General features: G+C 37.5%; 2 protein-coding genes and 1 long non-coding RNA gene across 3 annotated transcripts; 1 reads left to right on the top strand and 2 right to left on the bottom strand.

Moving 5' to 3' along the window:
* The first annotated feature begins 10,664 nt into the window (after positions 1 to 10,664).
* Positions 10,665 to 11,200, top strand: LOC104244973 (uncharacterized). The gene is made up of 2 exons (XR_715638.2): positions 10,665 to 10,756; positions 10,867 to 11,200. It is a non-coding gene; the product is annotated as an uncharacterized lncRNA (long non-coding RNA).
* Positions 11,201 to 12,372: 1,172 nt separating this feature from the next.
* On the bottom strand, positions 12,373 to 13,614 carry LOC104244976 (GDSL esterase/lipase At1g28670-like). The gene is made up of 3 exons (XM_070154132.1): positions 13,314 to 13,614; positions 13,175 to 13,196; positions 12,373 to 12,556 (listed from the first exon to the last, which is right to left on the bottom strand). The coding sequence occupies exons 1-3, from the start codon at positions 13,612 to 13,614 to the stop codon at positions 12,373 to 12,375; spliced, it is 507 nt and encodes a 168-aa protein (XP_070010233.1).
* Positions 13,615 to 15,390: 1,776 nt separating this feature from the next.
* LOC104244974 (aspartic proteinase 36-like) lies at positions 15,391 to 23,195 on the bottom strand. The gene is made up of 12 exons (XM_009800507.2): positions 22,784 to 23,195; positions 22,479 to 22,599; positions 21,489 to 21,916; positions 21,226 to 21,382; positions 20,307 to 20,389; positions 20,094 to 20,190; positions 19,879 to 19,951; positions 19,590 to 19,802; positions 17,931 to 18,055; positions 17,119 to 17,220; positions 16,942 to 17,039; positions 15,391 to 15,853 (listed from the first exon to the last, which is right to left on the bottom strand). The coding sequence occupies exons 1-12, from the start codon at positions 23,050 to 23,052 to the stop codon at positions 15,673 to 15,675; spliced, it is 1,947 nt and encodes a 648-aa protein (XP_009798809.1). The 5' UTR covers positions 23,053 to 23,195; the 3' UTR covers positions 15,391 to 15,672.
* Positions 23,196 to 24,717: the final 1,522 nt, after the last annotated feature.

Below are 24,717 nucleotides of genomic sequence, written 5' to 3'. Positions count from 1 at the left end.
TTTCCCATGGCTGACATCATGTTTTGGAAATAGTCAGACTCTTGAGCCTGGAGAAAATTAGTGACCATTTCCACCTCATCCATGGGAGGCTTCACCCTCGACGCCTGCTCGCGCCACTTAATAGCATATTCTCTGAAGCTTTCTGAAGGTTTCTTCTTCAAGTTCGACAGAGAATTTCGGTCTGGTGCGATGTCGATGTTATACTGGAATTGTCTCACAAAATCTCTAGCGAGATCATCCCATATATGCCATCGGGACATGTCTTGGTCCATGTACCATTCCGAGGCTATTCCTACCAGACTTTCCCCGAAATATGCCATTAGTAATTCCTCTTTTCCGCCGGCTCCCCGCAATTGGTTGCAATATTTCTTGAGGTGAGCAATGGGGTCACCGTGCCCGTCGTACTTCTCAAACTTTGGGGTCTTGAAACCCGCTGGTAGGTGCACGTGAGGAAACATGCATAGATCGGTGTTGGAGACGCTTTTCTGTCCACTCAAACCTTGCATGTTCTTCAAACTCTGTTCAAGGCTTCTCATTCTTTTGGCCATCTCATTTTGTTCAGCAATTCTGGGGTTTTGATCCTGCCCAGGTGCAAGCTCGCACTGAGGCCGTGGAGGAAAAGTGCTGGTGGCGAACCGAGTTGGTTCCATTGAGAAAGATGGTGCTTGGAATGTAAACGAGGACGAGTCAAAATTCGGCTTGTATGCAGCAGGTTGTGCCGTGATCGGGCAAGGTGGTGCAGTAAAGATGTTTGTGTTTACATCCGTTGTTGACACTCGGGGATGAGAATCAGAGGGCGATCCAGCAGAGAAGGCCGAGATGGCTGGGTACCCGAATGGGGTGGCAGGATAGCTTATGGGGACATTAGAAGTCCCGCTTATCCTGGAAAATAGCTCAGGGAATCCAGGGACGACGCTTGGTGGCTCTTTTCCGTTATTCCAGTCGTCCAGCATTTCCAACATGCGGAGCCGCAGGATTCTATTTTCCTCCGCAATTGCGGACTCGGGCGTGAGGACAGCCGAGATCGAACTTTCCTCGGAAACAGGAACTGTTGGTGAAGGAATTTCTGCAGACATTTCTATGCTTCCTTTGGACCTTGTGAAATAAGTGTGAGCACCGCCTCTTGCCTTAATAACAGGTAATTGAACACTCCCTTTCGACCTCGTGAAGTATGAGTGCGAGGCCAGACTTTCACCAAACCAACCGTCTTTTCCAAAAACCTGGAGGAACTCAACGACAAACGAACGGTTAATTCGGATTAAATAACAGATAGGCAATCTCACGTTGGGGCATGATGCACCTATATAGTTAAATGGATTCCTACATGTTTGCGACGAAAGCATGCGTCATTCCGGCATTCCCTTTTTTAGGCTTCCCTTTTATTACTTTCCCTTTTTTTTTTTTTTTCAATTTTTCTCTTTGGTTAAACCGTGACCGGATCCGATGAGGATTGCCTACGTATCATGATCCCGCATGAATCAGATCATTACGTAGTTCAAAAATAGATGAATGTAAAAGAAACACACATTTTATTACTGAAATGATATGTTACAAGCAATATTTCAAAAGGAAAAACAAAACTTAAAAAATAAACATAGACTCAAACAGACTAAAACACCCTGATGTGAAAAGATGGACAGAAGATGTTAAGACACAGACTCGACCTATGAATACATTATGGTTTTGAAAATCGGTGCCCGCGGGGCATCGTTCGGCCTCGCCGCGGTCCTAGGTGTGAGATCCCTTTCAAGTTGCTCCAACTCATGCATGGTCTGCTTGACATAACTCATCACTGCCGAGAGAATGGTAACGCTGGGAATGTTCTCACAACATAGACATCGTCTGATGATGGCGTGGGCAATGGTCCTGATCCTATCTCTGGTTTGTTTCTTTTCTATGAGCAGGCGTTTCATCTGATCACTGCACATTTTTAAAACCTGAGAATCTTGTATATGCCGATTCTTCAGTTGCCGCACTTCTGTCTTCATTTGGGCCAACAGGTCGTAATAGTATCTGCTCTCAAATTGGAAATCCTCGGCCTGTTTAGCTGCTTTAACCTCAATCGTAGTGATCTCTTTCTTCATTTTAGCGACAGTTTTCTCGTGGTCACGTTTCAGTTGGTTCAAGTATCGACGATGCTTATCTGTTCTTGTACCCCACTGTGCCTTGAGTTCTGCCATGACATTTTCAGATTCTTCTAAACCATCTCGCCATTCCCTGACTTCTCTTTTCAAACCTTTTATCAACTGCTTGTCTGATCGACTTCTGGGCTGTTCATCAAAAGCCAATCTCAATTCTTGGATTTGGGCCTTAAGTTCTTCATTCTCTTGGATCAATCTATTCCTTTTGCCCCGATCCGCAGCGATGTGTATGCTGTTATCGAATTTCAGACTGTCAATTTGTAGTTTCAAATCACCGATCTCTGCCCGATACCCCTTTTCTTTTGCTAACCAGTTCCATTGCCCTTGGGATGACTCCACGAAATCTTTGAGATGAGGTCTCTTAGCTAGTCTCTCGTAGGACAGGTCACCTCTGAACCAAGCATGATATCCTGGGGCAACTTCCCCTTTTGCTATATCCCTCACACAAGTGTTTGCTGTCAGATGTTGGCACTCACTCCAGATTTGGCGAACTTCCTCTTTGGGGAAATGACCATCCGGGATGATTTCAATCACTTGAGTACTCAGATCTTCATCTTTTGGTACTATTTGATACCTCCCAAGTTGCCTTAAAACCCGATATGGTGGTGCATAGGGTTGGATGCTTTTAAGTCCCATTAACAGAAAATGGGGCCTGGTTGCCGGCATGTATAAGATTTCCTCAACGGGCAACCATCCGAGCGTCCACTGGATTTGGTTGGCAGTGAGAGTTTGGAGAAATGAAGTCCATGTTGTGGCTCCCTCGGGTAGATTGAATCCTTTGACTCTTGTGTAGAATTCTCCAATACAAGTTTTCTCGGGCGAACCGTAACCCAAGAGAGAGGAGCGGTGGCATAAATGATCGGACATCCACATTTGCAACAGTAGGTTACATCCTTCGAAAAAGTCGGCCCCGGCTCGGCAAGCAGTGAGAGCCCGGAAAATGTCAGCCATAATCATAGGTGCCAGAGTACTTTTATCTTGGGTGAGCAAAGTACTGACGACCCCAGTTACTTTTAGATCGATGTTTCCGTCTTTCCTTGGAAACACTATAAGACCCAAAAAGGCTGTCATAAAAGCTAACAGCCTGTGTTCGTCCCACTTTTGTCGGTTGCCTCTACTATATAGTTTGTAATCTGGCTTATTGAACCCGCTCTCGTGGCCGTATCTAGCATACATGAGGTGGAGACTGCAGAAACCCTTGGCAAGATCTGGATGGTGAAATGTTCGGGGTATTTTTAGGAAATCCAGAAACCGGTGTACTATGACGGCCCTAGGTGCAATCAAGTATTTGAACCTTAATGGAGCTTCATACCCTCCAATGTATCCTGCTATTTCTTCCAACGTCGGGGTGAGCTCAAAGTCTGAGAAACGAAACACATTGTGCGCTGAATCCCAGCAAGTGACTAGTGATCTGATAATATCACCCCGAGGCTGAATGTCTAGTAAATCCGGGAGATCTTTCAGATATTTCCTTACTTTGTCTTTCCCCTCTTTGCCTAAGTCGTTCCACCATAGTCGCAACTCAAAAGGGATCTTGGTCATTATTGAAAAGGGTTCGTTTTGTATGGTGCTCATCCTGCACATTTATTAGGGTGATTATGCTAACGAGAAGACTTTTATTAGACTCAAAATAAAACTATCTGGATTTTTTTTCCAAGATTTTTTTTTATTTTTTCAAAACGACGAACTCGATTTCAAAAATGCGGCCTTTTAGTACTTCGAATAAAGACTCTAAAGCTGCGAGGACCAACCGATCAAAAATGAAGACCGAAGATGGCCGTTTATGCAATGTCAACCTTCCGGCGTCCCGCTTGGGAAATTTCGGCGAGGTTTCAACATTACTTGAACATTGGTTTTATTTTTTCCCAAAAATAAGTAATTATCTCCCTACGCTGCTATTCTTTTTTTTTTGGAACTTCTTTGGAAACCGGTCAGCATGCAGATCCGAAGCAAATAGATGCGCAAAACAAACGGAATGCAGCATGATGGTCTTTTCATTTCAGGTTGCCTGTCCTACACGGACCCAACCCCTGTGTTGAGTCCCTTATGTCAAATGCAACATGATGCAGATAAGCGTTCCTACTAGGGATCCGGCATGAGGTTTCGTTATACTAAGTTTATAACCTGGGTAGATGTTCTAGACTGTGTACCTGAGCGGACAACTCGAGTCGAGGAGGGGCAACTTACCGGGAACCAAAAGGCCATCCGGCTTCGTAACTTATCCGTCCTCTTTCTTATTTCGGGTATTGACACTAACAGAATAGGGAGTCTCACCCAGTAAGCACATCCCCGGAGGTGAAGAGAGAAAGGTTTCGGCACAGTTTATATACAGTTCAGATAATATCAAAGCGGTAAAAGACAACATTCAGCACGTTATATCAAAACATGTAATAAATACCAGATAATAAAGCCAAATATAACAATTATTCTAAGCTCGAATTCTTGAACCCTGAACCAGTGGTTCTGGGTTACTTAATTCCCCAGCGGAGTCGCCAGAGCTGTCACACCTCCTTTTTGCGCGCCCGGAGGGTAAATGCGCGAGGGGTTTTTCCAATTTAAGTGACAATATTCGAAATGGGATTATTTATTTTAATTCAGAGTCGCCACTTGGGAAAGGTTTGGCTTTTGGTGTCCCAAGTCATCGGTTTATCTTGAATCACAAATCGAGGAAATTTTCGACTTTTCCAAATGAAGTCTGCGAACCAGAAATTCTAAGGAATTCTGTTGACCCGAGGGAAGGTGTTAGGCACCCTCGAATCCCGTGGTTCTAGCACGGTCGCTTAAATTGTTATAATGGCTAAATATCTGATTTAAATACATGTTATGACTTACGTGCTTTTATTAAGTTTAAACCGCTTTTATTATTGTCATTTATTTTTATAGAATTGCAACGTCGTGAAAATGCATCTCGAACCACGTCACAATCAATGCACCCGTGGTCGTCGACACATTTTGACTCCGTTGAGATTTGGATTTGGGTCACATCAATGTGCACCCGTGTTTAAGAAGGTTAAATTATTAAAGGTGCGCCTAAAGCAACTAGCGTATTGTTATTTTGGGAAGGCCGTAAAATTCGCTAAACGGCCTGTCCCGAATTCTAAGTATTTTAATATATACATTTAGAGGGCCCCGCAGCTTGTGCATTTTTGTTTGTCGAGGCTCGTCTCATTTTTATTTAAAAGGATAAACCTACAGTGACTATATTTTCCTATTAAGTTCGTCTCTAAAATAAAAGAAAATCTCTTAATTAATTACATGCTAAAAACGTAACTTATTAATTATTAGTTTACGGCTAATGCGAATGGAAAAAATTTTGTGCTTTATTGGACATGCTTTCAATTTGACAAAAGAAATTGCATACAAGACAAATATCATGCTAAACTCACCCTAGGCGTCTGTCTCATTTTATTCGAACTGACCTTTTGAACAGATTAAACAGCATTGACTACTATAAACTAATACCAATGAGATTCAGACGTGATCCTATAAACTGCCTAACGCGACCCAATTTGATAGAGTTAGTTTAAACGATTCAGAATTATGATGAGTCTTTCTGTTGAATTAAAAGCATCCTGCCTTACATGTTAGGGAAACAAGAATAGAAACTGAGATTTGACTGCCGATATACTAAACACACACGCACTCCTCGTCATACACACATCTTAACAACTATAACCACGTAGTGTTAAATAGACTAAACTTCTATTAAGTACCTATTGCACAAAGGTATATTTTAATGAGCTATAAACTGATCTAACAAATATATCATCTCCCGACACATCTGATATAACAATAATACTATCTAGTAATCCACCTCGGTTAGGATGTATATTAATTCATACAGAGTAATTGTAGATAAAATGAACTTAAACAAATACGAGCTAACTAACATTCAACTTATTGCTATGTTTTTAATACAAGTATTGTAAAGTAAACAACATTCATTTCTTTATTTCTACTTCAAACTTCAAGCTTTCAGCAAACATGGTTTCAGAAGTGTGTACCTGGAAATGCTTACAATTGAAGAAGAAGAGAAGTCAGTAGAGTAACAATGGCAACAGAAGCAACATCAGTAACAGCAGATAACAACAGGACAAATCCCAGTGCAAGATGCAACTATAGCCGATGGAACAAGCAGTAACAAAATAACAGCAGCAAATAATGCAGTAGAAACAATGCTCCAAAACAAACCAAGTCCAGGAGAACAACCAATGCAAACCAACCAATAGACTTAGTTGAGACTTGGAAGAAATCAGAATTGATTGAACAGGTTGAACAAATGAAACCCAAACAACAATAGGAAGAAACAGTTTCTGATTTTTCTGTATGTTTTTCTCTCTTGTGTATGTGTCTGTATATGCCTATTCTGTGGTATCTCTCTCTGTATTTGTGCTTTCTAAAACAAAATCAATTTCCAAAATCAATCTAAATTTTAGTTCCCAATTTCAGTCCCCCTTCATCTGTCTGAGTCCCTCTCCTTTTATAGCATAACATCAGCCCCTTTTAATCTGTTAAACATATCAGAACCCCTTCCTTTTCTTGCTGTTTTTCCACTCAACATTTAAAATATGAAAAACCTCCCATGAGATTCCTGACAGCCTTTTTAATCAGCTTATTAAACTAAAAGCAAGCATGGGCAGCAAGAATATAACCTGACAGCATATGCTGTCAAGTTATTTTAAACACTAAAAGGACTTAATGCACATGTTGTGCACAAATACACATGCCACCAATTCAAATTGTGGCTAACAAACCAAATCCTCAAATTTCTGATTCAAATACCACAATTATAAGTAGCTATACTCAATTCTCAATTTGATTCAAACAGAGTTTAGCAGGAAAACAAATCAGATTGTTATCATTCACACAGCTGAAACTATTCGACGACACGTATCGAATCGACTATACTAATTATAACATATACAATCAACAACCAAGGTTTGGACTCAAACAGTATTGAGCAGGGGTTCAGATTGTACTGTCAAAACAAAGACGACCTTGGGAACTAACTAAACGACCAATTTCAAATTCAATCGACTATGTAGCTTACAAACACACACATTATCAGTAAATGAAGAAGGACTTGACCAAATGCAGAGATCCGGGCAAAGTGGGCAACAAACAGTTGATAAAAATTCAAAACACAAATTAAACAAGACGTTTGGCCATACGAACAGACCTTTAACAAACACCTGAACTGAATAAAGAAAAAGAAAAACAAACTTACCTTAAAGCCTTGAAAAATCAGAAAGTCTTAGCTCGGATTTGAATAGACCCTTCTTGGGGTTGAACGGACTTTAATCGAAGTGTTCTCAACTGAGAACACTTCGATTAAGGTCCATTAGACCCTAATCACTTGGCTCAAACGGACACAGACCAGGCCCGGGGTTTCTAGGGTTCCTAGATGGCAGATTTGGGATTTGGGTTTCCCCGGTTAGATTCGGACCAAACCAAGCATGGTTTTGTCACGAGGGAGGTCCGGGGACTGTCTGGTGTGAAGCTGGGGTAGATCGGTGTAAGTCGAGGTCCGACTCGAACCTTCAAATGAAGATTCGAGAAGGTGGGAGGGGATTCGAGCTAAGTGGTTGGTGGATTTGGGTTCAGGGTGGTGAGGTGTATCTATGGTGTTAAAGTGGGGTCACCGGCGTCCATGCCGCCGGGATTAATGGTGAGAGGAAAGGGGGCGGCTAGGGTTCCGGGGTTTGGGTCTGTTGGAAAGGATGAGGACGAAGGAGGGGTATTTGGATAGGGGGTGGGGTATGAGTGGAAAGCTTATATATGGGGTAGATGGCTTGATCTCAGCCGTTAGATCAATCGAGATCAACGGCCTGGATCTGGAAGTTTAAATGAAACGGTGTCGTTTAGCTTACTAAGGGTCACGGTTGGTTCGGGTAGAATGGGTCGGATCTGTTCGTGGGTACGGGGTATGTGATCTTGGCCGTTGATCATTCTGAGATCAACGACGTCATTTGGTATACTCCTGGGGCCGAACTGGACTGGACCGGATAATTTAGTTTGGGCTTGTCTTATTGGACTGGCCCAATCCGAAATCCCCTTTCCTCTTTAATCTCTTAATTAAAAATTAAACAACACTAATAAAACATTAAACAAACAATTAATCACACAATTTAAAAAAATAACATCACTTTATATTTTTACACACGACACATATTTTACATTTTGTTTTGATAAAAATACAAAAGGGGAAGATCACAAATAAATACCAAAAAATGCCACGTAAAATCCGAAAAATTGTGCAGCAAGACCAAACTACTATTATTTTGTTTCTTTTGGAGTGATTGTCGCGAAAACAAAAATCACGTGCTCACAAATACCATTTGAATAAATTATATTCTATAGATACTTTTTAAGGTTTATAGCAAAATATTTAATTTTGGTTACTTCCTAGCCCTAAGCCACTAAATAAGCTAATCAGTTACAATATTTTCTTTCTCTCTCTACTTTGATACATTCCATTCTCTTCCCCCATCCTATTAAAATTTCCGATTTTCTTCCTCTTCTCTGTCTAGCCAACGATTCTTTCCCTTTCATAAAACAACCAAATTCCTTACGAAATATTCGAAGACCAAGAGGAGTAAACGAAGTTGTTCAACTGAAGCTGTTCAAGCCAATATCTTTCTGCGTTGATTTGGAAATACAAAAGTGAGGCAAGGCAAGGAAAACCTTACATTTGTACTTGAATTAGAATTGAAAGGCTTAAGGCTAGGGCAAAAATGAGTAGAATTAGCGATTTTCTCCATTTTGGAGTAGAAATTGAGAGGAAAAGAGGGAATCTAGGGAAAAGGGACCTTTTCTTTATTGGGTTCTTGATTTGGTTATGCTTATCCTCCAGCTTGACGAGACGACATTAGGGTTGTTCTTGAACAAAGACGAAGGAGTTTGGGGCTGAGCAACTTGAATTTTTTGTTAATATATCTCAATGTATCTCGCTGTATTTCCATGTATTTCACTGTATTCATTGTCTTTTTTTCATTGTATTTCAATGTATCCCGCTGTATTCTATGTATTTCATTGTATTCATTATTTCGCTATATGCCATGAATGTATTCATAAGTTTTTTTTAATTAATATAATTTACGTATTCAGATGTATTATATAATTTCTCTGAAGATTGCTATGTTTTTGGGGTATTTTTCGGTTGAGAATCTTTTTTATAACTGAAAATACAAAATTTATGTGTTATAATTGAGTTTGTTGAGTTATATTAGGAGTCTATTATGTTAATTGATTCACTTTTCGTTTTAAAAACAGTGTAATCCCCTATTTCACACCATGAATACAGTCGAATACAATAATTTGTCAAGCTGTAATCCCATGTTTCACTCCATGAATACACTCGAATACAACAACTGATTAGCTGGACTTCCCTGATTCACGCCTATTTTTGCGACTGTATTCATGAATACAATAGCTTAAATACATCAAATACATCTTATAACCACAGAAAAGGTATCTATAATCCGTAATATAGAAAATGGTATCTATAGATGACTAATTACTACTAAAAGATGGTGTTTTATGAAAATTTCTCTATATTTTTCTGCAGAGGAAAGTTGTAGGGGACTGTTTGCAACAACATGAAAAGATGGATTAACCCGATGTGCAAATATGGGAATAAGACGACACAAATGTCAGGGGAGAAACTCAAAAATAGCCAGATTTACATCTGGTCATTCAAAAATAGCCCAGTTTCAAAAGTAATCGAAATTTAGCCACTTTTCATGTAAAGATAAATCTGAGCGAAAACACTGTTCAAACCCCGGAAAATACGCCAGTATATTATGTTGGAGTTCCAACATAAGTATACTTGAACTCCAGCATATTATACTGGAGTTCCAGGATAAGTATGTTGGAACTCCAGCATGCATAAATACACTAGAACTCCAGCAAGTATATTTGTCCAGCATAATATACTGGAGTTTGGAGCATCGGTGCTCCAGTCTCCAGTATATTATACTGGAGCCAGCAAAGTATACCGGTCCAGCATAATATGCTGGAGTTAATACACAGGTGCACCGAACTCCGGTATATTATGCTGGACCGGACTCTGTTGCAGCAAAATAGTGGCTATTTTTTATTGACTTGGTAAACACTGGCTATTTTTGAATGACCAGTCCAACAACTGGCTATAACGTGCTATTTTTACAAATTTCAGTACCGCCCACTTTTGCATGTGATTTGCTCGATTCCAGGGATATTTTTTTCCTGTTTTAAAATACTTAACTCATAAAACTCTCCTGAAATTTAAAGCAATGAAAATGGTGAGAAATTTGTTAAATCAAAAACATTGCATGTTCACGTGATGACATTGTGCAGATTGATTATTCTGTCTCCAGTACCAACTCTGATAAATGCTTAACTAATGCTACGATGGCATTATTATAAGTTCCACTAGATGCTTTTTGTCTCTAAAGATATTAAATAAAATTGAATAGTTTACTATAATGGGTGTCGTCTATAAATGCAACTACTAATCAAGAGATAACAACACTACCATAAAAATAAATTCTTCCCCATTCATCTGTAGCATCAGAAATGGTTCCACAACTGAAATTTGCATTTTTTCTTGATTGCCGTCCTTGTTGCAACTACTGGTTGATAACTTTAATTTACCTTCCTTCTTTCATCGCCATTCAAATTTATACAAGCATATGTGTCTTTTCTGAATTTCTTTTTTAAAACTATTAATTCTTGCAATTAATAGTACTGGCAGGCGGCTCACCAAAAGTGCAAGTAATGGCAATGCGAGACATTATAGGCATGGATGTTGGAGTGATTGAGCAAAGACAAGGTGCAATAGACCATGCGGATCAGACGTTGATTGTGGTGACGGTTCGTTGTGCATTAGGTGTAAGCCTACTTCTAAACCGGGGGATTGGTCTTGTCAAAAGTGACTAAGAACTGGACTAGCTTAGCTAAAGATTGGCAATTTTTGCAGTTGGCTTTGCTGCTTACTGCAAAAATGTATCTCTTGTTTGTGTGATAACATCACCATGTCAATGTTTGAGTGTACGCTTAATAATTGATATCCTTAACCAGATCTGTCTTGTTTTGTTTATTACCTATTTCCTTTTTGGACTTTAATTCGTGTAACAATGGAGTAACTAGTGACCTTATTTTCCACAGCACATGGGAAAAATAAATACTACTATATGTTTCTACCAGTTCAAGCAAGACTATGGTCGATTGCAATTGGTACGATAATGTGTTAACTGAGATACAAGTGGAAAAAGAGAATATAGGCGTCCAACCAGGCCAATTGGTACGACAAAGTAGGCGTCCAACCAGGCCAATGTCAACGATCTAATTGACTCTTACTACAACTAGGAATAGTACTACTAGTGACTAGTAGTTAGAACAATTCTGCTTACATGAATTCCGTCCCAACTGATGTGAGCATTAGGGTTAGCGCATGCTACAACTCCTGGAGCTCCACACATTAATATTGCACTTGCGTCATAATTGTAATCTACTAATCCACAACAAGCTTTCTGTAATAAGTTTTTGTCAAGTCCTGCAATGTGTTTCAATCAAGATGAATTTTTTTAAGACATATAAAAAGATATAGTAACAAACTGATATTTTGAGCACTTACCAAGACTTGCAGCATTTTGTAAAAGCCACAAATAGGCATTGCCATAAATCAGTGTAATGTTTGGATAATCTTTCTTCAGTTCATCAATGGCTTGTTGCAAGTGATGATTGTAGAAGATTGCCAAATTATTTAAAATTTTCAAGCAATGATACTCATCGTAGGCAGTTGTGTTATTGGTCATGAATTTCGTTAGGTAAATTGGTAAACAACCAATTGGAAAATTGCCCGGGACTACCATTCGAGTTGCCCCAAAACCAATGACCCTCTGAATTCATTAGAATTTCAACAAAAAACAGAAAAATAGTCAAGAAATTAAAGTGGTAACTAGAAAACCTTTCGTCACGTAGTAATTATAAAATATAAAACTATATTCAAATACAAGAACATAACTTAAAAGGCTATCCCAAAATTAAAGTGAAAGCAAACTCACTTTAACAAAATTAATAATGGTCTGAATATTTTCTGGGACCATGATTCTCAACTCTTCCACCGTTTTACCTTCAAATAAGCCAAAATTGAGATCGTTTCCTCCTATTTCTCCAACTAGAAAAAGAGAGTTCTTTAGGTTTTCATGGCAACCTAGCAGCCAGGACAAACAAAACACAAAAATTAATGCTACTTGCTGTTAATTTCCTTGAAGTGTTTAACAAAGTAGTAATTAATTGCCAGCGGGGAAGGTGGTTTTGAATGAGAAGACATCCGATCAAGCTGCACATTTAATGAACTATTTGTCCCCCAATCGACAATCTTATTCTCTGCCATGACTTCAGCTGGTAAAGCAGTAGTATAGCTCCTGCTACTGCAAAAAAAAAAAAAGACTTGTATTTCATTAGCGAAACGAAAAAACCTTTTTCTATTACGTACCAATTTTTAAGAGTTTAAGTTCTATACATTAATTGTATAAAATGTATATATAATACTATCATAGATAAATCTCTATAATAAATTTTACACTAGCAATTAATAACTTGATAAAAATGGCAAGTAGTCTGAAAACTATTACTATAGGCCGAACTACATATAGTCATAGATAATGTAAAAAGTGTATATACTTAGGTGTCCTTTGGTTGAGGTTTGAAGGGATTCAATGCAGGGGCGGAGTAAGAGTGTGGGATGCGATTTCGGCTGAACCCAATAGTTTTTGTTCACATCCTATATTAATCTTAAAAAATTCATTAAATATGTATAAATTATTAATTTAGAACTCAGTAACTAAAAAGAATACAGTCCGAAACCCACAAGGTTTAAATCCTCGTTCCACCTCTGATTTAATCCCAACATTAAAGTCTAGTATTATTTTGTAGGGGTATTGCTTACTTTTGTTGTTCTCGTAAATAATACATGCATAAGTTATGCTAGGAGATATATATTATATTATGTGAGATAGAATGGAATAAGAAGGTAAATCACAACATACCTAATCCCAACATGACTTATCTCTAAACCAAATGACGTTCCCTTAGTGTACTTAATTTAAGTCAACTTAGTTTATAATATTCTTGAAAACATAAGCAGAGAAGAATGAAATATCGCCAAGGAAAAAAAAAACTATATACCTATGAAATCAATCATGAGTATGCCGTTAGAACAACGTCCAGAAGGTCCCCCTGGAAAATCCATTCCATAAGGAAGTCTTGCATATATTGATTGAGCACCAATGAGGCTTTCTCTAATGAAGTTGCCTGTATCAGAAAGTGACTCACGAAACTGATATATTTTATCAAATTTGCGTTTTATCAATAGTGGAGCTTGAAGCATTAGTACTTGAGCATCGATTTTCTGAGAATATTCTTGAATAACCAAGAAAATAATCAAAGAAAGAACAAAGAGATCAACAACTCTTATGGTTAGTGCCATGCTCAATTGTAATTGCAAAGGAAATTGCACTACATAAGAAAACCAAAACTCCAACTTTATAAATACCACAACGCAGCATGCATGGTCCAGTACCATTGCTAATAATAGTAGAGTATTAAATTAATTACTTAGTGTACTGTCGTTGCTTTGTCACGGGTGGAATTTCTATGAATAAATATATTGACAAAACTATGAATAAAATATGGAAGGATTTAAGATCGATGTTAACAAATATCTCCCGTTGTACATGCAATAGATCAATCAGTGAATTAAGAGATGAGGTAACAGTCGTTTTTTATAGGTAACAGTTGTTAATTTCTATTGTAAAGCCACATGAGTATGCAGTGGACCTATACATGTGAACTAAGAGATAATTAAATGTAATAGTTGAGGGACAGCAGCCTAGAGTTGGCGTTTGCATGCAAGTCTTAGTTGAAAGTATATATGCAATGTCATTCCAAATTCTTTTTTTCAATGTCTTTCAAAAGCGAATGTTAGAAAAAGACACTCATCATCAACTAGAGATCTTAGTTCCAAACTGAACAAAAGAGAGAGATACAGGAAAGTGTGATTAATTAATGGCTGTAGGTAAGCCGAGGGGCAGACTAATTAATAAATAGGGACTATATGACTGGAGAATTTATAAATTAGTGTACGTATCTGAGAGCTTACAAATTGAGCTACATCCGACTTGAAGACAACCACAGCGTGATGGAGAAACGCAATACATTTAAATATATATTCGAGCCTATGAAGTAAGACACTGAAAAGTGCGCAATTTATAAAAGACACAATATATTTGAAATGTTCACTATTTAAAATGTTTATATTGAGGTTTAAAAAAATGTTCATATTGGAAGACGAGATTATAAACAATGGCATTCAAGATATTAGCTAGTGTCGTTTGATGCACTTCGCATACAAAAAGAAAGCACTTAACTTGAATGGTACTCCCCGTGTTCCATTTTATGTGATATCTATATCCTTTGTGTAGTATATTTCACTAAGAATGATACACTTCTATTTTTGACTATTTGATCTTAGCATTCCATTTTACCCGTAGTTATATAACTTGTTAGGATTTAAAGTTCATTTTTTTCAAAAAGAAAGAGAAATGGAACTCTCACCAAGATATATTCTCTAAAAAGATAATTCTGGTACTTGGTATATATTTGGCTTACAAGTCAAAAGTTCTCTTTAATTTTTTAGATCTCATATTTAGTCAACCATCTCCACGTAAACTGAAACGAAGGAAATACTATTTTAATTCAGCCAGAATGTAGTCAATCAGTGATCTTGGCTATCAACTAGTATATGCTTTTTCTATCATATTCCGTGCATACATGATACGTCCAAACGACGACAGCGTCTTCACTTTGCTTAGCTATATGTATTGTTACTACTACTACTGTATTATAAATGGGGAGTTAGCAACGTGTAAGGGTCGATATGCTTAAAAACTTTGGTGGCATTTTCAATTCTCAGGTTATTTGTGCTTGGCTGCTTTGCACATTAACATTTGAAAGTTTTGGACTTTTAGCTGCATTTCGGGCAATTTTGATGAATAGGCCTAGAGCGGAGAGAGTGTCTGTGCATGCGCGTGATTAGAGTGACCCTGAAGTAGAGAGAGGAAGAACATACTCAGGGGACACTAAGAGAGAGAGGGAGGGAGAGGGAGAGCGAGAGAGAGAGAGAGAGCGGGGTTAGAGTGAGCCTCAAGTAGAGAGAAGAAGAGTATCCTCAACAAGCTGAAGAATGGAACGGAAGCACACAGAATGAGAGAGAGTACAACAGCAATGGCAACCTATTTCGTGTCATCTAAAATATAAATCTAAAACATTCACATATGGAAGTGACATTACTCGAAAGCAGCAGTTCCTTTTCTTTTCTTTAACAAGAATACATCTATTCCCGATGGAACACTGACATCTGTGACCAGGTATAATTCTTCACATTTGACCATATTTGTCAACATGTAAACTAAGGTTCAAAGATCGGCACTTCCACTTCAAAAATTCCTTTTTAGCATGATGAACCATCCGAGGCAAATAATTCATTTCATTTTAGCGGCTGCAGTTCTTGATCATGAGTAACAGTTTCAACTCTTCCTACTGGTCCATATGGAAGAGTGGGTTCTTGCCTCCGCCTCCAAATAAACCATCCAACTGGAGCTGCTAATCCAACTACCAAAACAACTAATGCAACCACTAGAACCAAGTAATTTCCCGGCCAAAGCTTCCTAAAACATTAGAACCATGTCAAATCAAGAATGTTATATCATACTTAGTAGTTAACTTACATAGGCCACTCTAATTCTCACCAAAATATTCACGGACAATGCAAAAGGACAGCCCTGATTTGCACCTAGTTTTGTGATTCCAATAAATCCAGATTTTTAATGCAATATTATCTCTAATTTCACTGTTCTTGCAATAATAACACAAGCAGCACTTAACAGAAACAATGTTAATTGAGAGACACACTCTTTAGGGAAAATGAAAACATAGAGGAGGAGAAGATAAAACAAAGTGCCACATCCTCAACAGGTAATCATTCCATTTGAAATTAATTAAATTTAGTGATTTCAATATGGGCCTCAAGATGCTGTCCAATTTCTTTACACAATTTTTATAATACAGCTCAAAGCATACATCCTATTAGAGTCCCTAATATCTGAAATTCACAATTTAAACTATGGCCTAACCTTTTATTCAACTTCATATTGACCATTTTACTAAAATTAGAACTGGTCAACTGGGAACTAGGAATACACGTTAACATATTTCTTCTTAGAAATCAAGCTAAATCAATACTCCAAGTATTCAATTTCAGTCAAACCTGATAATCATCGTTGTGGCTGAAAAAGTATACTTCTCATAAAATACTAGAATCAATTAAGATAGCATGACCTCTTTTATGCCTTCATGTCTATTATATAAGTTCCATAGAAATAGTTTAATGTTACAGCATAGAGAAGTACTGGACAATCTTGTTTTTTGTCTGGCCTAATTTACATGATAATAGTCTAGCAATATTTTTAATGAAAATTTCAGACAATCTCTTCCGAGTTACTTTAATGTTTGTAGACAAAAGAGGATAAACAAGAATGCAGATACCCAAGCACACAAAATCATCTTAACCTGCACAAACAAGCTTTAAAGTGACAATTTAGCAAGTCAACTTCACCACTTCATATTTATCTCCTGGAGAAGGAGATGGATCTAACATGGAAAAGGAAGGGTAAACAACACTAAAAGAGAAAAAAGACCAGCAGGGGAAGACAAGCAGATGAATTAGTGAGAGAGGCAGCAGTAATTGCTTGTATACCTTTTTGGTGGAGGTTCAATGACCCAGTCAAACAATTTATAACTTCCGAAGGAATGCTGTAGATGGGGATGATTTTCAGCCAACCTGCCAATTATTTCCTGCGTACAGATATCAATGAATAAATAAACATTCTTCAACTCAAAGGATAGCAATAAATATTCTAGAATGCTGAGTCACCATTGCAGTGGCATTTAGCATATAGTCTGCAGATCCTGCTGGAAAAATGGCCCATTTAGTGAGGGAATCATTTCCCTTCGTTGAAAAGTTCATTAAGCGAACCTGCAAGGTAAGTGACATTATCATGTGTAAGAAAGCTAACTGCACTTACTTGAAAGCATAATCAGTCCAATCCAGTAAAAGAGTTGAGTTGCTGAAGGTTAGTCAATCTTTGATAACTACTCTAACCGATGGTTACAGAGGATTCGTACAGCTTTCCAAACTTTGCTTGAGATTAAGGCATAGATGAATGCCATATCAGTTGTAACAAAGTTAAAACTCAAGACTAGTTGAGCAACATAAACAAAACTAGACATTCATAGTTAAATTGCACCACGATAAGATAAGGTAAGCTTTCAGAGGCTCTAGTATTGAAGAACCAAGCTATACCATACTAATAAAAGAGGTCTTCTGAAAACTAACTTCACAAACTACTAGTTCTGCACAGCCCTTTTCTGCGCTATTGTGCCATAGGTTGTCAAAACTTGCTTCTTAACGCTTGAGAGAAAGAGAATTTACCTATTCAACCCCCCCCCCCCCAAACCTCACTCCCACAAACTTCTATTAGAAACTCTTACTTCTCAGTCTAATTTGGACTACTCCTATAGCAGCGCTGTGAAGAGAGCCCAATTCTAGACCCCTTTAGAAAGAAAAATATCTGAGACATTCAGCTTATGTCAAAATATCGGCAACTCCATAATGCTGTTTGATTAAATAAAAGTTTACTTCACAAAAACAAAAGTTTTTGCCAAAATTATCACAATAAAACCAACCTGTGAGACATTAACATCCAACTCTTGGGCAATGAAATGGGCAAGTTCTGGAATGCGAGGCTTCAGCTCTGAGCAGTTGACACTTAGTGACAAGTAAAATGTAATGAGCCCAACTTTAATTTCCACTGCAAGTCGACATAAAAGATGAATGTGATTACAACCATAAGTCTTTGTAATGGAATTATCTAATTTCAATAGCCATCATATCTGCACCGAAGCCTAGCTCAAGTTTGTGAGAATAGATGTAGTGAAGTAGAAAAAGGGGACTAATACTTGCAAAACTAAATTGAAATCTTGAAAAGTTTTACAGCAGATAAAAGTCAAAGCATTTGAGATTATGCAAACCATTGAAGAGGTACATCAAATTGAAATAATACAAAACAGGGCTATGTTTCAACAATGCAAACAGGAAATATTAGGCAGGAAAAATTTTGCGATTCTGTCATTACTTTAAGGTCTTGCCACAAATTTCTCATGCTTGTCGTTGTCCAGTCACAAAATTCACTAGAAATTTGACAATTGATTACTATAACTTAGTGGATGGATTTTCAGATAGTCGGTATATGGTCAATGCATGTTCACTTGGTATCAGTTGTCGTAGTCCTTAGAAATAACTTTTTGGTCCCTTGATTATACCATATTTGTACTTTAGATCCCTCAACTATTCAGCTTTACACATTAAGCCTACAATTTAACGAACTTTACAGATGTAGTCCAATAATAAACAAAACTAACTAACCCACGACATATTCATATTTCAAGTCTCCTTTTTTAATAATACAAATTTCAAAAGGAGCATTAATGTTGTAAAAGTACCGTTGCCTACTAAAATATCCCAAAAAGATGAACACGCTGCTTTGGAAATGGAACGCACCAATCACACGAGTTGCGGATTAACAAAATCTAAAAATTCTAGTTCTAATTAAGATCTGAGTAAATCTGCAAACTCGACAAATTAAAAGGCAGATGTCAAAGTTGGAGAGTTGGACTAAAAGTGGAAACAGGGGGATAACAGGGGACCAAAGATTTTCTCAGTATTCCTTGAAGTTATTATAATAAATTTCCAGTTTAAGTAAATCTTTCTCAAACTACAAGAAGGCTGAGAATGCTGTGACATCAGTACAATTTTATGCAGGCAGTTGCTTCTTAGAAATTTTAAAATACCAGGGAAACAAGATGATTACAAGACTAATTTCAGAGAAAGGTCAGATGTCAACTTGAATAGGATTATAAACAGGGATCTTTACACAAATAGCCGGCTATATTCATGTTTACTTTTTCTAGCCATATACACAGATTATACATTGATGATACACAATTATGCACATATAATACATAAATTATGCATTCACACAAATACCAGCATTCTGGACATAAGAGACAGAATGTTGATTGCCCAAAAATGATCTAATCGAAGGCAACACATCAAAATCAGCATGATGCAATTCTAATTTTGATTCTCATTTTCATAAAAGAAACCACAAACCATTATAGTTCAAAATTGAAGGGAAAATTGAAAAGGGAATTGTATTAATCTATTAGAAAACAGAGCTAGTAGAGATGCGAAAAATGAAACCAGTTCAGGTTATGACAGCATTCTAATGGGCAGAGTAACCTTACAGTAAAAATACTATGTGAAGAAAAGCTGTCCCTTCATACCAGGTGTGTTGTACCCAGGGGGTCCACTAGGAGCTGATGAAGGAGACAGGTGCGCACTGGAGTTTGTGTTATCCAAGCTTGAGACCGATGGTGAAGGTGGAGATGGAGGGGATAAATTGAGTCTGTCCCATAACTCAGAACAATTAGTTTTCCAAAAACCAATTCTTTTATTTTCACGATCGTAAGTAACAAGAGTGTTGCGAACAACGATTCCTGTTGCAATTAAAAGCACGCATGTTACAGCACCGAAGACCTAGGACGATGAACTTTGTCAAGTAGTTAGAAATACCTCCAAGAAGACTAGCTGGATTCTTTCCATTCGGGAAAATTCCTAGGCAATAAGCACCACGTACTTTGAAGTGCTTTATAGCATACAAGTTACAATGAAGAAGGGGGAAATTAATCAATACTAAATCTTATAAAGAAAAAGAAGCCAGTAGATGTGACGCCAAAATAGTGTCGGCAGATAGTTAAGAAAGAACTAAAACAGAATAAAATGCCTACCTGAAACAAGTAATTTTCAGGAGAGAGAGTTAGTTTCTTTCCATCGCTGAATACCATATCGACACGCGGAAAGTTCTTTGAGAGTTCTGATATGTTGCTGGAATATATAAGATATTAAATAATAAGGGTAACACCAACAATAGGAAAAAAAAACAAATTTAGACAAGAAAATCATAGACGTCCAATTAATTTTGGAACTCTCCTTATAAATACCTTCCAGCACCAGAAAAGCAGATATCTTTAAAACTAGGATCTGGCCCTTCAATCTGTTTTAAAGAATGAAGCTCTTTCACTACCTGAAAAGAAAAGTTGAAGAGGTTAATCCCAAAAAGGAAAATACTTAAGTTTATCTAAAGATAATCGCCACAAGTTACATACTGTATAAATTCACAACCAGTGACTCCACTTTTCCTTCGCTAAATGTAACATAGCAAAAGCAATGAAAGACAACATCAAAGATATGCAGAAACTTGCAAGGAACTCTGTATATGTAGATAATTACTACCTGCTAACATCATTGGAAGAAAATGTTGTGTGGTGTATTACCAAATTCAGAAGTTTAAAACAGGAAAAATCAACTATTATAAGTGGTTAAGCAATCTAATTAGGTCCTTTAATAGCAGAGAAACTAACAACAAAAGAAGGGATAGAGGCCATAATATAGCCTTCCTTTCTTTTGATAAAGTACATAGCCTCCAACTCATCACAGGAATAAGTTAGGTGGCAGAGTTATAGGATCACAAGATACCTGGTTCTTACTTTTCTTCAAAAACATGTTCTAGATATCAAAGTGTTAGCTCTCAAACTATTATTGACCAAGATGTTTTAGTTTCAGTCCCACTCATGTACAGGAATCTCCAACTATATATTTGATCCACGTCACAATAGGACATGATGGTTTGTTTCACCAATCAGTGGTGTAAATAGAACTTTGAATGGCAAGAAAAATTTAACAGATTGAGTTACATATAGAAAACACATTATTCAAATGAATATCTTTTCACATCTAATTTCTTCTAGGACATTCTGCTCATCAATAGCGTGCTATTCGCCACTAGTCACTTTCTCAGACAGAACGAATCAAACAAACAGACAGAAACATTGGCAGATATGTAGATAAACTATATCTTACAGCATTCTTGAAAGCTGCAAATGCTGCTTCTGGAAGGTACGCATAGGTGGTACCACTATCAAGTATAGTCCCATGTTTTCCACCAAAAACCCGTGGATTTAGGTTTAGCGGCTTCCCAGCGACATGTATCTCCTTCAGGTCAATATTGTAGTACGGGCTGTTGCCATCCGAGACTAAAGTAAATGCGTAAGATTTATCAAGTGTATTTGCTAGGAGGAGACCTAACATCACTGTGTCTCTAAACAATTGTTTCCTATACATACCTGTGACCAAAATCTGATTTGGTAAATGCCATGTCAGCAGGGGGTTTTACTCCACCAAGAACCATTGCCCCGCCACCAAAATCCATCCCTCCATAGCACAAGGAGAAAGAGTCACTAATTACATGTTTCTCCACAAGTTGATCAACTATACTAAGATCACCTCGGCCCAAGCCCATTATACCATCAGCACGTTGGCTGTAAAGATCACCAGTTTCCGCAATTTCACATCCAAAAACAGCTCGTTGTGGTGCAAGCTCACTTAGATTTCCAAAAGAAATGATGTCCTCTCCAAGCAACCCATAACTTGCACTCATCTCAGCATACCGTCTCTCATAAATACATTGCTGCCTCTTATGGTCGCAGGGACAAGCCTTATTGCATTTCACAGATTGATAAGTGCTTGACATTTCCGGCTGAAACTTAGGATCCTAAATAAGACATCATACAGAGTACCACCGATCAAAAGACAGAAATCTAATGCCAAGCAATTCTAAGTGCTATATTAAGCATTTCTCACAAAATTAATAGGCTGACTCAAAGTAAAATTACTAGTCATGAAGTTTCTTAAGCGCTCATATTTTCTCCAATTAGGAGATCCTTTAAGATTACAAGGCAAATTGAGCAAGAATCACATTTAAAACATCATGAAAATATACAATGGATTTGTACAGCTTATCAACAAAGAGAGGCTTAGAACTATTTGTATCCTACTTAGATTGGTCTGTTCTTGTTTACCTATCCATGTCCTCTTTTCCTTAATCCTTATAAATAAATGTATCCTACTAAACGAGTTCCTTCCAAACAAAAAGTATCTTAAAGTAATGTTTATGAACTTATACCTATACATAAACATTTTCAAATTTTAATTTCCATATCTAGCTACCAAAATACACAACTGAAAAGTTAAGATAAATATGTAAACCTTCAATATTATCCAGAAAAAGAAAAGAGGGAAAGAAGGACAAAGAGATAGTTGAGAAATGAGCAAACCTGATGGCTGCCACACTTTTTACACTCAGAGCAAGGGACATAGGTAACTGTACTCCCTGTATCAACAATAAGAGCGAACTTCTGCGGTGGTGTTCCAATCCAAATATGAGTTGTATAGTATCTGCATCACAAGTTACTTGGAATCCATTCAACAAAATAAAAAATACTAATAAAGAAATTAGTCTGAACTAGAGGTGTAGAAATATATTCCACAGTGAAAACGCAAAATACACATGTGAATCAGTAGTCAAAAGAGTTAGTAACAGTGAATTTAAATTTTCTGAGCAAAATCTGCGAATTCGAACCCGTTGAGGAGGAGATCATCATGGAGAGACATGCGAGCACTGGCAGGACTCTTCTGGAGGTGGCGACGGGAGATTTCCGCACGGCGTGAAGTGTCTTTCGGAGGAAAGAGCGGCAGCAGCATGGTTGTGTGACGGCTGCCGTCGGCCGGCGAAGGGAGGAAAACGGAGCTGCCGTTAGTAACATCAGATAATCGGAAGCCGGAAACGACACCGTAATGGATCAACAGAGAGATGATCGCGAGAATAACGGTGAACTGTGGCCGTGCCATCTGAGATCAAATTATCAGTAACAGTTGACCTATCAAAGTGATGTGATGTTATTACCAAAATATAGAGGGATTAAGCTTTAAGCAAAGGCGCGAAGGAGATGGTAGTGGGTCGGTCATGTGTACGTTTGACTTCAGATATTCTTTTTTCTATCTTAAGTCGAATTAATTACGCCTAGTATTTTGGGGTATCATTTCCTTCTCTCCGATTTTTTTTATTTGGTAAGATGAACTATGAAATAAAATTCTGACTCCATCTGAATTAATGCACATTTTTTACTTAAATTTCCAAATTTTGTTGGTGTTTTGGCCAATATCTATAAGGTGGCTAATACCACTTTTGCTTAATTCAATTAAAACCGATTAAAGCAAAAAAAGAGAAATAACGTGGATATGTTTCTTAAGTGATCTGGCTTACAATTAATATCCACACAATTTTATGGAATTAAAGGGCATCAACAAGTGTAAGTGGTGCTTTTCTTGCAATTTTTAATGGTTTCAAGCCTCGGTTTAGGAGTAGCATTAAAGTTGACCCAGATTTCCATAACTTTATTAGTCTGCCTATACGTATTTCATACACTTTGTAATTCACTTTTTATTCGTAATTTATTGTTTAAACTGCTTGCTGACGTAAAAGCAAAGGGAGCACATGTCATCCAATATTAATGGTAAAATTAAACCCATTTCTTCTAAATCTGAGGTTATGTACCCATATTTAATTTGATAGAAATGACCGTTGACCCTTGGATGGGATATTAATGCCACTGTGGATGAGACTTTACAGTCCTTATTCGAGGAAATGGTTCGAGTGCATTTAATAGCTGCCTATATCTGACAATGCTTTGTGCATCCTATATACTCATTATAAGAGCCACATTTTGAGGTATCCATTTGTTTTTTTTACTCGAATCTAGTAATGATATATATTAAGGGTGTCAAATGGGCCAGGTTGATCCGTTTTCGGACCGGTCCAAATCGGTTGAAACTCGGACCGGACCGGTACTTAGCGGGGTGGGTGGGCTGGGTTATGGGTTGGTTCATTCACCTTAATACATTCGTTTAATCGGATCGGTCAAACCCGATCAACCAAAATTCTTGTTGAACCGGTTAACCGGCCCGGACTGGTTTAAGGCTAAATTTCTGACTTCTTTTTTTTTAAAACATTTTAGACCATTGGCAACGATCAGCTGGCTTTTGGTCGTTGCCCAACGGCTGGATTGCACAAATAGCCTTTTATTGGGCAATTTTTTTTAAAAAAAAAATACTTTTTGTAATTACTAATTTAGCCCTTTGAAAAAACTATAAATACACCCCCCTCTTCTTCATTTCTTCATTCATCTCTCATTTCTCAAACTCATATTCTCAATTATCATTCTCTCATTCTTCATCTAAAGTGCAATCAACTATTTGGCTCTTATTTTTTTGGAATTTAATTTATCCTATTATTTATTATTTGAAGTTTAAACAATTGATGTTTCTTCGTAGTAACATTGGAGTTGCGAAATCATCAAGGGTTCAATTTACTGCCAAACTCGGTGCACTCCCTCTAACTCTTTTTCTTTTTTACTATTTTATTTGCATATTTAATTTTTGCTAGTAGTTAAATTTTTGCAACATATTTAATGCTGCAAAAAGAGTTTGTAACAATAATCGGGGTAATCAGGGAAA

Source organism: Nicotiana sylvestris, chromosome 1 (assembly GCF_000393655.2).
Source record: "Nicotiana sylvestris chromosome 1, ASM39365v2, whole genome shotgun sequence".
NCBI classification, from domain to species: domain Eukaryota; kingdom Viridiplantae; phylum Streptophyta; class Magnoliopsida; order Solanales; family Solanaceae; genus Nicotiana; species Nicotiana sylvestris.
This window is presented reverse-complemented; position numbering and strand designations above follow the sequence as displayed.